The 13,690-nt window shown below is 34.5% G+C and overlaps 1 protein-coding gene across 4 annotated transcripts in view; it reads right to left on the bottom strand.

The window, feature by feature from the left end:
* LOC149784878 (peroxisomal leader peptide-processing protease-like) overlaps window positions 1-13,690 on the bottom strand; it is a 60,241-nt gene that overhangs the window by 4,468 nt on the left and 42,083 nt on the right. For all 4 annotated transcript variants that reach the window (XM_089978458.1, XM_089978460.1, XM_089978459.1 and 1 more), the window contains exons 6-8: window positions 11,262-11,383; window positions 6,884-6,972; window positions 3,465-3,559 (exon numbers count right to left, since the gene is read on the bottom strand). In XM_089978458.1, coding sequence (XP_089834584.1) covers window positions 3,465-3,559; window positions 6,884-6,972; window positions 11,262-11,383 — 306 coding nt within the window. The remainder of the gene's footprint in view (window positions 1-3,464; window positions 3,560-6,883; window positions 6,973-11,261; window positions 11,384-13,690) is intronic.

The following is a 13,690-nucleotide window of genomic DNA, read 5'->3' as shown; positions in this document are numbered from 1 at the left end:
CAGCAAAACACTGACTAATATAAAATGTCTGTATAAATATTCATAAAACATTTATTATATGCTGACATGTTCCTGATAGAGAACTTTTTTTAATTACAAGGGACAGCAATTATAAGGGATACAGCTCTTGTATACTATAAATTTTATGTCTTTACAAGTTACTTCCCCTGGTCAATATCTCGCTTTGACCAATGATAAGCCTCCCCTGTGACCTGCACAATGGTTTGGCAATAATGATGAGAATGAATTCTCAAATATTTTGTTATTTAATCAAAGTGTAATATTTACAAACTCAAGATTCCTAAACTTTTGGTGAAATGAAATCTTCATTAGTCAAAATAAGCCTGATAGAGCACACCCATTTTCTTCACTTTCTGATAATCGATGCACTCTCCTGCATAGTGTAAGGGGAGACCATTGGTAACAACCCTTTGCACTGTGAGGTGCATGATAATGATATTTCAGTAGAGAAGGTCTTGGAAGTTTTTAAAGTATAGTGCATATCAAATTCACTTTGTATTTTAAGGAATTTACCTTTTACTGCCTTCATCTTTGTTCTGAATGCCATTATCTTACACAGCACTATGTAACCTAGATAGTACTAATGTGCTCTGACAACCTATACATACAATCATATACAATACAGAAAAAACTTCCACTAATTACAAGTCTGTAGGTAGGATCTAATAAAAAAAAAAAAGGATTTCATATCAATCTCTATAAAAGCTAACATCTGAACTAGTATCTGATAGCTGATTTATTTTTTATCCAAGATTATGAAATTAAAGTGTATGAAATTTCTTTGCTTTGCAATGGCCACATAATAACTTTGTAAACCTTAAATGTATAACCCTTTTTATTTCATTTTCAGTCTATTACAATTTACCATACATACCTGCTTATAAGTCTATCTGACTACATGTCAACACCCCTTTCTCACTGACCCTCCTAAAAAACAGAGTATATTTTGCAAGTCATATCTGTCTGAAGGGGTTACTTGTCAGTGAGCCAGAGTTGCACAATGGAAAAATAAATAGGATAGATGGATGGAAGGATGAACGAAAAATAATTACAGAATCAATATAAAACCTAATCATATTACTGAGTGGAATGTGTCACAAATAAATTGACAACTTGCAATTTGTCCTAGTTAAATCGATTAAAATCGAAAATGCTTCTCATTTCAATCCATTTATCTGATAAATTCATAAATTCAATTATAGGTCATATACCAGTTTAGAATGATCCAATTCACGACATCATGTTTAAATTCCATGTATCTTAAAAATAAACAATGAAAGTCCAAGTTGTTTTATTCACAGTAAACCAATCCCTCAATAACTCATGCACAACAGGGTCCAAAAACATAGACTGCACGATAAGAAAGGGTGCAAGTTACCAAGGGACCTCCAAAAAACAAGAGGTTACAGTATCCCTGCTGAACATTGCGAAAACCACAGGGATGGTGTGTGGGACAACTGGGTTGCTTAATGGCTAAATACTTGTTTTATAATTGCATTGAGAGTAACTGTCAATAGAGCACCTGTTATAACACACATGCTCATTTTTCTGTATCAACTACCTTTATTTTCAAGATGCCCAACATCTCAAACATTGTTAACATATTCCACCTGGTTTCAAAAACCTTCACGTGTACACAAAAACATTGTTACGTCACTGCATTTTGATGTTGTTGATAAGTTTGGTTCCTTGCTTTGTAAGGTCCCATCATTGCAACAAAAGGAACAAACAAAGCAATGAACTGGACTAGTTGACAATTCAAACCAAACAAGATTCCTTTTTCAAAAAGCCCTTACTGAAATCTCTGAATGCCAATTTGAAGTTAATTGCAAACTCTGAAACTTGCTTCTCCACAATGAATTATACCCGTGAAACAAAGCTTTTAACTTCACAAGTACATGTATTCATTTCACTTGGTTGTCTTGCTATCTTTGATCAAATTTGTGAATGAGTTTAAGGTTAATTTAAGTTAATTTAAGATAGTTTAATTATATTATGTACATAATAATTGATGGTTCAATTGAAATGAGTTGACCTGATCCATGACCTCTAACACAAGTAGTATTTACAAGCCTTTCAAGTTTTCTTTTATTCCACACCCTCTTTTTGACATAAAAAACAATAATTAAGAAACACAATAATATAAAGCAGGTCTGTTTTTAATTCAATGCAACAGTACAACAATACTTCTGCCAGTCAGCACATAATTAGGTTCTCATACCAAACTAAAACACAAATCTCACTCAATAAAACTTATTTAATTGGTATTTATTTATTAAAGTGCTGCCTCCACTAGGTGTTATTGACCATTTCATTGATCAAAATGTTGTTGAATATTGTTATTACTGGTGTACTATAAGAATGTTGTTTGGAAAGAAAATTTAGCAAAATATGATTTCTTATTAAAAGTCACGAATTTCATAATGTTAATTCAAATTTTCAGGTCCTATCTATTGTTTTTGTTGACAAGCATCAACATTTCTGCTACCAATTTTGAGTGCGATTTTCTTCACGTTCAACAAACGGGTAAATTTTTCAGTATTTTCTACTTTTTAAAAATGGGATCTTTATGTTAAAAGTGGGCTCACGAATTATCAGAGTATTGTCAAGTTCCCACCAAGTTGACCTGAAAGACAAGACATGGGATTATCATGTCATTTCCACCAGCTGAAAACATGGATAAATATCACACGGGAATTAATAATCTAACTTACAGAAAAGGAAAATATAAAATAAATAGAAACCTTTATTGCATCAAAAAATGTTTGTACAGCAAAACACAAATATTACTACAGATACAGGTTGTTATAACTTGCATGAAATTAGAAGCTAGTAACACTCACAGTAAACAACATTGATGGAGACTTCACTTTGTGGTGGAGAGCATTTAATTTACCAGAAATCTTTTCAAAATATTAAATCCAAAATAAAAATAGATACAAATACTGAATAATGTCACAAAATGGATAAATGTTGGGCATACCATGTACACAATTCTGAATAGGAACAGGGGCATAATAATGTAAAAATGTTGGAATTAACAGTATTATTGTGTACTGCAAACAGCTCAAATCTCGAGATTACCCTTAAATTATAGAATATTTTTGGATGTCGCGCTTATAAGACTACCAAATTCTACATGAATCTAATTTTCAGTAAATAACTGAATATAAACAGTACATTGTCATTTTGTTGTGAATTCTATTTCTTCAGGTCAGCTTGGTGGGAAGTCAACAGAGAGATCTTGTGAATGTCTGTTCACATCCGTCATCAGGTAATCTAGTTAAATAAAAGGCAATCTTGATCCAAAGAGGCTTTTCTGCAATGTAGACCAATACCTATCAATGTTTCCTTTTAAAAATCCAAATATTGTAAAAGCAGTATGTTTAATTTTAGCTTAATATGCATATTAAGATGTAAATAATTTCTTTATGACCACATACCTCCTGTTCTGATGTATTCATTAATTACAGGGGCTATAGTCTTCATGGGAATACACATATTAATGTGTGGGTAGCTGGCATTCGATGTTGTATCTCTGAAAAGGAAATGAATGTACTAGAGCTAACTTAAAGTGGATAGAAATCAAGCAAACCTATGAAAGTTATGCTTCTGTATAAACAAGTCAGGACAATGTGCATTCAATAGGCATAGCTCATGTCAATCAGACAAAATCCATACAAGGCATTTCAAAGTCTATGGAAGCATTCAACCACTTTGTACGATTAGCCGTGGGGCAAATACTAGAATAGAAAAATATATTTTACCTCTGTTTTTCTTTGTTATATACAATAAGTCAAGAATGCATGGTTTCATGATGCATGCACGTAGCAACAGTTCTACTTCAGGAACACATTTGTGCTATATGGGTTAGAGATTAATTTTTGCATATAATGTGCACAAGTGGCTACCCATTTTTCTACAAGTTCTGTCTTTATATGTTTACCATAATTAGCATAGTGATTGATATTGTGCGAAATTGGTCCAATCATGGTCCACTTTCATCTTCATTAAAATAATACCAGTTATGCAACTGTCACCACTTTCTATTTGAAATATCTTTGATTTTATTTACATGGTTTATACAGTCTCTGAGACTTTTCTTGAGGACTGTTCAACTAAGAGGACTTGGAAACATTTTGAAGGAGTATTTTTTCTTATGGAAATATAATTTTTTTCCACATATTGTTTTGTTTATAACCATAAAAAGAATAAAAACACATTAATATTAACCAATTACCACACCACTATAGGAAAGGGACACTACACCATCCAAATTTAATAAGGTTGGTTATTTGGGGTTTAATGCCTTTTCTCAGTGTAAGATAGGCTATACATGGCAGCCAGTATAACTGGTGGAGGAAGAATCCAGGAAAACCCTGGTAACAACCACTGACCCATGGAAGGATACTGTTAAGTTTTCTCACAGACCCACAATGGCCAAGCCCAAGACTCGAACCCACATGAACAGCGGTGACATGCCACTGATTGGTAAAATGAGCCCATTTAACTACTCTGTCACTCAGGGCCCCAAAGGGATATATTTTATTTGTTTTCAACTTTTTATACTCCATTAGAGAAATTCAAAAGTTTTGTAAAACATTCCAAGTACTTTTCAAAGATACAACCAATGTTTTCAAAATTCAAGCCCGTCAAATTCAATCAATGTTTAGTATCAGTTCTTTATGGGGAACAAGGGTAGTTGGCATAACTATAAAGTGGGTTACAGAAGGATCCGGTTTGCCATGTTTCTCCACTCTTACAAGTGTAAAAATACATACATATTAATGTCTATGGAGCTTTATTTGAAAACGTGGCTTCAAATGTAAGCGGGTACATCCTCAACCATGACCATAGACTCTTTCATCACTTATTCCTTTTATGTCTAGGATTCATGTCACACTGTAGTGGTTACAAGAAGTGTACATGGATGTACAGACAGACGGACTGAAAAGTGACTCAATGTAATCAATATAATACTGCTTTTCTCCCTGCATTTCAATCTACTGTGTAAATACAAATTGTAAAAAATTTGGAAGAATGAATGATGTTAAAGAATTTCACATTGTACAAGTTGAAAATAGGGTTCCTAATCAAATCAATGTCTAATCAAATGCTTAATGAAAATATTAACATTAATTTTATTGAACTTGCGTGTGTCGGAAACTCAGAAAAAAAAGTTAATAATGAGTCAACATTGTGAGAAAAGTTGTTGTTCGTTTTATTGCAAAATGCTCATTAAACAACATTTTGTGCGATTGAAAATACATGCAGCACTTTTGAGTTAATGAGAGGGTATTAACACAACCTGATTATTTCAATGGATTTCTTATGCTTTCAAGTTATGTGAGTTTGCGTTGGCCATACATGACATACTCCCAGACAGAGATTGGTTATCTTGGACCTCAAAAAGTGTTTTCAGGTCCCAGCAGCAGGTCAGTGTGCATGACCAAATAAAGCAATGACCAACTGAGAATAAGCCAACTTTTCAATATAAGCCTATAGAAAATGATTGGAAATTCAATTTTGGCAGACTTGGTATAATCACAACCGCACTGACATAATTAAATAAAAACATACACTAAGTTTCTGTCTTTCAAATCCATTGGATGGCAAAATAGAGGCTTAATTAGATGTTCTATTGCTCCTCACAGAAGCTGAAGGTATTGCAAGTGTCATTAATGTTCATCACTACTCACTAGAGACTGGATGGTACTGGTGTTCAAACATCTCTGCTGAACTCAGTTGAGTGAATCCTGGTCAGAATCTGGACAACCATAATATTTATCTTTATAAAAAATTAATATACATAACATTTGAGACTGACCATTTCATTGGAGGGAAGAGAGGGACCAAAATATTTTCAAGTTTAATGAGAGCTTTACAGGTAACACAGCAGTAATACACACCACTGTCGAGTGTGGATGTTAACATTTTATCAACACAGATCAACTGTGCAAACATGATCATGTGCTTATTATTGTCTTTCAATCAATCTATTTCAAAGTTAAAATCATCCTGAAAAGTAAGGATAAATTAATATTAAATATTTTAACCAGATTAAGATAACAAATAATAATCAAGAAAACTAATCTGAATTTTCAACTTTGGCATGCTGAATAATGTTACAGGTGGTGCTCCTATTTCGACAGACAGAAATGAATGTCAATATATAGTTTGGAGTATGTGCAATGTAAATGATGCCATCTTATGCTTGTGTGCTTAACAAAATAAAACCAGGAGTTCTGAAATTTATTTTTCTAAGACTATTCTGACATCTGAAATAATCATGCTTTGCATTCTATATATTTTTAAAATCTGACAATAAACGCTGCCGCTGTTCACAAAATTGTTAATAATCTTTTAATACAGATGACTTAAACATTCAAGGCAATATGTAATAATCGTTTGTTCTTCAACATGCATCTAGCATATCTTTGATTTACCTATACTGGGTTGGTCCACTTCATTAACTTTACCTATGCAAACAACCACAATGAGCTCTGCTACTGCAGTCTTCAAAGTACTTCAAATATCACACGTGCTATTGTCAGCCAATTAATTAACATTTGAAATGGTCATTTATAATTAACCTCTTTGCCTTTTAATTGCCACTACTTAAACTGCCAAAGGATAGTTTTACATCAGCTCAAATTAGGAATGTTTACCATTTTTACATGTTACAGTTACACACTGATTTTTTTTTTTTTAAGAATACTGAAAGTCACGTGTTTTTGACATACAACCATGTGAGGTGATAAAAAAAAATCATGATCTTATAATGAAATTGTGTTATGGCAGGTATGGTTTGTGTTTATGTATGTGCCTGATTGTCTGAGAATGTCTGTTATTCTTGGTGTACTTGGTATTGCTGACAACAACTGCTACAAGTCTTCCCTTTTGGTCAAACACACCTCCACCACTAGCACCGGCATGCACAGCACATGTGGTCTGTAAAATAAAACAGTACAACATCTTGTCTTATTAAGTACAAAATAAGCCCGCAAAAAACTTTTGTATTGTCACAATGACTAGGATCATAGTTAAACAGCTATGGTGAAGATAACAATGTGACACCTTTTACAAGATGCAGAAAATCAAATAAAAAGGACTGACAATAACAAGGATAAAAAGAGAACGTCACAAATGATATGATAGGAACCGAACATTTCTAGGGAGGTGGAAATGTGGATGACCATGACTTAACTTAAATCCTGAAGCAAATGCCATTTTTTGTAGCATCTGCTGAGGGCATTCAAAAATGAGATGATCTGAAAAGCTCATTTGTAGCTGGCAGTTTCAATTTATGGTTGGATACCAAGAAACCAAATCAAAAACCCATCAGAAATGTTTGACCATGAGTCAAGAACTATTGAAACCCAAAGGACAGTCATCCACAGGTAAAATCAACATAATCCTCAACAAAATAGCTGTTGGACAGTCATCCACAGGTAAAATGAACATAATCCTCAACAAAATAGCTGTTGGACAGTCATCCACAGGTAAAATCAACATAATCCTCAACAAAATAGTTATGGAAGAATGTCAGTTTTGTTTGCAATGGACACACCCTAGTAAAAATGAGAAGGCTGTTTAGAGATTATATGTGGATGGTCCAGTTGGATGTGAAAAAGGGAACTGATATTGGTCAATCCTATCTCTATGCCAAATGTTTTCAGAATTTATTGCACAGTGTGCAAGAAATAAACTTGAACAAAAGATTAAATCAGCAACATTTATTAGTATTATCACTCATGGTTCCACTGATGAAGGGTTCTGTGAACAAGAAATTGTGTATGTGAGAAGTGCTATGGGTGGGCAAATATGCACTTCATTTTTGGGTATGACTGAAGTTTCATGAGCAAAATGCTGATGGGATTTTAGGAGCTACCGATGAAGCATTTGCATCAATTGCAATGCCTAATTACAAAAGTAAACTTGTTGGATTTGTTCTGATGGAGTGGAAAACAATACATGACAAAAACAACAGTTATTGCTAAATTTAGATAATTGCATTATTGCCTTCTAAGAACACACTGCCATGCTCATAGTTTACAATGCTACCATTGCAAACAACCAACTTCATGCTAAAGTCGAGGAGCTGTTAACAGGATTTTACTATTTAACTATGTAATAGCCCTGAAAATAGAAGTTATTTGTCAGGTGAACTGCGGGGAATCACCAAGGTAGCCTCTACTCATGTGGAAACATATCTTTGACACATGGGCAGAGGGCTTTGGACAATTTGTGGAGATCTAATCCAGCAATGGTCAACCACCTCAAAATACTGTTTAAAAATGATGTTACTCAATCGGTGTTATATGGAATCGTGTGTAGCAGACACACTTGCATGACGATCTAGTAATTAATTCTGATGTATCTATACACAGTCATTTTGGATTCCTTTCCATTTTTTGGTGTGCTTAGTCATGAGGGAATATGGGCTCATGTGTGCAGGCAAGGTGATGGGTGCTGCTTACCTGTGGACCTGGGTTTGAATCTCCGTATTGTAAGAATTAAAAATTCTCTAACCTGTATGATAGTATTATACATGTATCTGAAACATCCTTTTGTGAAACTTCATTGATGAATGCAACTTTAAAGCAACAACAGAATCTTTAATGGTTAACAGTTAAATAAATCTTGTATATTAAACAAGTACATTTTTATATGCATGACTTGAAAATAATTTGTTGGAGTTTTCATGCACCACTGCCTTCCATGTACAAATTTTGGAAATTCTGTGCACTTGCATACATTGACTGCATCTCTGTGCTTGTATCTCTTAACAAAGAATTGATAAAAAAAATTCATATAATATTTTGAGAAAATATTTAAGCAATTATATTTCATGAGCATCTTCATTTGAAATGATTACATTTTTGGAAGCATTACAAAATGACCAAGCTATATCCCAGGAAGCAGCCACTCTGGCTATTAATTTCCTCCCGGTATTGGTTATGTCCCTTTACATATCCTGAATCTCTTTGTAGCTTAAAAAGGTCAGATAAGGTAAATATTGAAAGTGCCTTATTTTTAGAAACATAAACCATTGTTAGCAACAGACAGAAGGCATCATGAAATCCTTCCAAGCCCAAAATCGAATCAGTTGAGTAAATATATCCCCACTGATACTACATCCACATTTATTAGAAAAATGTAAGGTATTTTTCATTTACTATTGAATCATCGCAACAATCTTAACAATATAGGTGCACCTGCATAGCTATCTCCAAGAAGTTGAGGGAGCTGGGAGGAGTAAGACCACATTTCATGTTGATTACAATAGGCCTATCACTGACCAGCTTGAAGCACTACAACCTTGGTCCAAATAGGCTTAAGTGCCATTCTCCTGAATTTCAACATTTTCTGACTTCAGCCTTTAAATCACTGATGGCTGAAGTTATTTTAAACTATTATCTTTGAACCAGTCATATATGATTCCAGGACAATACTAGACTTCCTAATTACCAATTCCAGTACCAATATTTCTTTTAGTATTATTTCAATTAGACAAAACAGAAGGTACATAATCTACTTAAAGAAGTTAATTAGCAAATTGTACAAAAGTGTTTATTTTAAAGAGGGCAAATTATGTTTTAAAGTTGCTTGCATGCATAGAATCTATAAACATTTAATCAATGTAGTCTGACAATCCAATTTTCTTGTATTCTGTGTTGTTTGTAATGGCAGTTCAACAGCCAACAAGGAAAAGACACTTTGGTAGTCTTCAATACGGACTTAGTACACCCAGAATTGGGTTTTCATTACATAAAAAGTATGTTAACTCGACCTGTTTTAAAAAAATTCGTGTTTTTGTTTTGAAGGGGAACTTGCTGCTAGAAACACACCAACAATGTAAAGTACTCTACAACAATTGATGAACTAATATACCATATATACTTGCTAATAAGTGGAGTCAAACTGTAAAAAAAAAAAGAACTGATGTGCCATAGCATAATGTGCATGCACATCAGGGTCTATGCTGTTTGTTCTACTGATTACTCCTAAGAAACTGCACAAACCCAGATCTGCCATGTGATGGCACATCTGGGTGTATACAATTTGCAGTTGGACTCGTCTTATATGTAGATATGTATGGTACTCAGTGTATCATAAGAATATATTAAGTTACAACTATTCCTGGTTGCAGCATATTATTATTAAACAAACCAATTAGCTAATTGCAACTTGCAAGCCTGGTAAAAGTTGTTTTAGAAGTTCCAAATCCTTAATATACAAAGAAACTTTAAAATTGAAAATTTGATAAATCATGTAAATGTGACTAACATAACCAGCATTAACTTTGATCATTTGTGAAGATCTTCATGAAACCTAACAATTATCTGTTGGTTATTGTTTCTGACAAACCTGTTTATATCTTTTATGAAGACTGCAAATTTACAGTGATTCAAGCATACATTAGCATTGTTTACTATAATGATGTTGATGCCAAAACGTGCTCAGTTTATATATTCATCAATGTCAATGTTTCATAATTAAGGACATGAAATAAAGAGTATATCATCCTTCAGATCCAAATTGAATATAAATATCGACAATTATGTTATAACTGGGTTCCACTAAGTGTACTAACTGGGTTCCACTAAGCGTACTAACTGGGTTCCACTAAGCATACTAACTGGGTTCCACTAAGCTTACTAACTGGGTTCCACTAAGCATACTAACTGGGTTCCACTAACATTACTAACTGGGTTCCACTAAGCATACTAACTGGGTTCCACTAAGCGTACTAACTGGGTTCCACTAAGCGTACTAACTGGGTTCCACTAAGTGTACTAACTGGGTTCCACTAAGCGTACTAACTGGGTTCCACTAAGCATACTAACTGGGTTCCACTAAGCGTACTAACTGGGTTCCACTAAGCGTACTAACTGGGTTCCACTAAGCGTACTAACTGGGTTCCACTAAGTGTACTAACTGGGTTCCACTAAGCGTACTAACTGGGTTCTACTAAACATACTAACTGGGTTCCATTAACATTACTAACTGGGTTCCACTAAGCGTACTAATTGGGTTCCACTAAGCATACTAACTGGGTTCCACTAAGCGTACTAATTGGGTTCCACTAAGCATACTAACTGGGTTCCACTAAGCGTACTAACTGGGTTCCACTAAGCATACTAACTGGGTTCCACTAAGCGTACTAACTGGGTTCCACTAAGCGTACTAACTGGGTTCCACTAAGTGTACTAACTGGGTTCCACTAAGACCTGTACCTGTATCATTACTGGTACCCTGTTTACTGTTACCACTTTGGATACAACTCCTGCTGTTACAGAAGGTGGCATGTTGTATCTCTGTCCAAATATTGCATGACCAACCACATAAACGAAGTCTCCTGTGGATAAAGAAAATAGGACATGGAATCATACACAAACAATAACTTACATTAAAAATTACAGATTCCTTATGCAAAAAACATACACCATTCCAAGTGTTATATAGAACAAACTGTATCATGCAATTGATTCAGGACACATTTTAAAACCAAGATCTTTCTTGTTATCAATTATCACTTATGATGTCTAATTAATGCATTAATATCTTCCACTGAAAAATGTAAAAGATATCAAAAACAAAGAAACATCAGAGCACTGCATAACATTGTTACAAATCCACTTGTAACTGAAATTCTCTCCTCAATTTCAAGTAGAGAACATTCAATGAATTCAGTTCAATTGTATTACATTTACTGTTTGCTTTTGGACTGGAAAAGTGTTTTGTAAGAACAGATCACAAATGTCCATCCAGAATTTGGATATATTTATCACTGTATAAACTGTTATCAATTTTCACCAATGGCCCATTACACAGAGTGTCAAGCAGCCCCAGAACATATGGAAATTGTTCCTTGCGGTTGCTGTTAATTGCATGTTTCAATGGCCCATACCACAGTATGTCAAGCAGCCCTAGAACATATGGAAATTGTCCCACGCAGGTGCTGCGAATCACATGTTTCAATGGCCCATACCACAGTATGTCAAGCAGCCCTAGAACATATGGAAATTGTCCCATGCAGGTGCTGTGAATCACACGTTTCAATGGCCCATACCACAGTATGTCAAGCAGCCCTAGAACATCTGGAAATTGTCCCATGCAGGTGCTGTGAATCACTTGTTTCAATGGCCCATAACACAGTATGTCAAGCAGCCCTAGAACATATGGAATTGTCCCATGCAGGTGCTGTTAATCACATTTCAATGGCCCATACCACAGTATGTCAAGCAGCCCCAGAACATCATGGAAATTTTCCCTTGCGGTTGCTGTTAATCATATGTTTCAAGACAACTGGGTAGGTAACATCTGTCACATTTTCTCTCAACACATTATTCTATTACCTTGACTAACCACCACCTGACAGTCATTGCTAAATATCATTCTATTCTGATCCATTATGCAGGGTCTAACCTAATTTTCCACTACACCAATTAATTTTTGCCAAATACTGTTCACTTTAGAGACAGAGTTTTTTCCATATAAAAAGCTTAAAAAAAACTCCCTCAAATGCAATCAGCTCTGGACAATTATTGAACATAATGGGAAGGAGACTGGCTGATTAAATTCAACAAACTGCTCCACTAAACTTTGCCAGATGTGTCATTTTACAAGCTAAAATAAGACCCATTCACCATGAACACCAAGCTATCATGGCTGGCCACTGTTCGAGATTTTCTATAGAACCTGTTGCACTGACATTTTTCAAAAACCTCACTTTGGCTGATTCAGCTTTTCCAACAATTTCAGCAATTCTTCATGCAGCAATGCCTTCCTTTTTAATACCCAACAGATAAAAATGATATCAGAAGTGGTAACAAGGTCAGTTAATCAGATGCAGAATCATATCATTAATATAACTGATCCTGCTCAGAGTTGAAGTTGACACTTTCTATTTAATGCTAGATCAGAAGATGTAATTTCAGCTGCAATATATAAGCAGTACTTCGAGCTATAGTATTTTCCTGTATATATTAAAAGAATGCACATACTGCATAGTATTGTACTGTACATATAAAAAGAATGTACATACTGCATATTATTGTACTGTACATATAAAAAGAATGTACATACTGCACAGTATTGTACTGTACATATAAAAAGAATGTACATACTGCATAGTATTGTACTGTACAAATAAAAAGAATGTACATACTGCATGAATAAATGTCACTTGATGGGACTGATGCACTCTTTGGTGAAAAGAATGTCCAGGAATTCAAGGAAAACTTTCTTCCTTTGAACAAATGAGTGATCAAACCATCTCAGTGATGACAAGATTTTCAAATTCTGTTATGGACATATTGGATGTCAGATTGACACCATTTTCAAAGCAAACATCATTTTCTTTTGGTGAAAATCCCATGTTGAAAATTGTCCATCCTTTATCCGTATATAAGCTGATGCTGACAGTTCTATTGGCAAGTTCAAAAGATGTCACTGGTTCAGATATTTACATGAGTAACAACAAGCCTTTCCTTTCATTATATGGTACCATATTCATAATATCCCATGGGTAGACTCATTTCCCTATTGGTAGCCTCACTAATCCGATCTAGTCTGCTGAATCTTGACCTCTAACAGGTGTTAGCTTGTAAAACCTGAATACAGCTGCAGCATTTTTAATTGGCATGTAAATACCACTACAAAG

Source organism: Sinohyriopsis cumingii, chromosome 13, assembly GCF_028554795.1.
Source record: "Sinohyriopsis cumingii isolate HCF-2022 chromosome 13, ASM2855479v2, whole genome shotgun sequence".
Taxonomy (NCBI): domain Eukaryota; kingdom Metazoa; phylum Mollusca; class Bivalvia; order Unionida; family Unionidae; genus Sinohyriopsis; species Sinohyriopsis cumingii.
The sequence above is the reverse complement of the archived record's forward strand: the minus strand, read 5'-3'. Positions and strand labels throughout refer to the sequence as shown.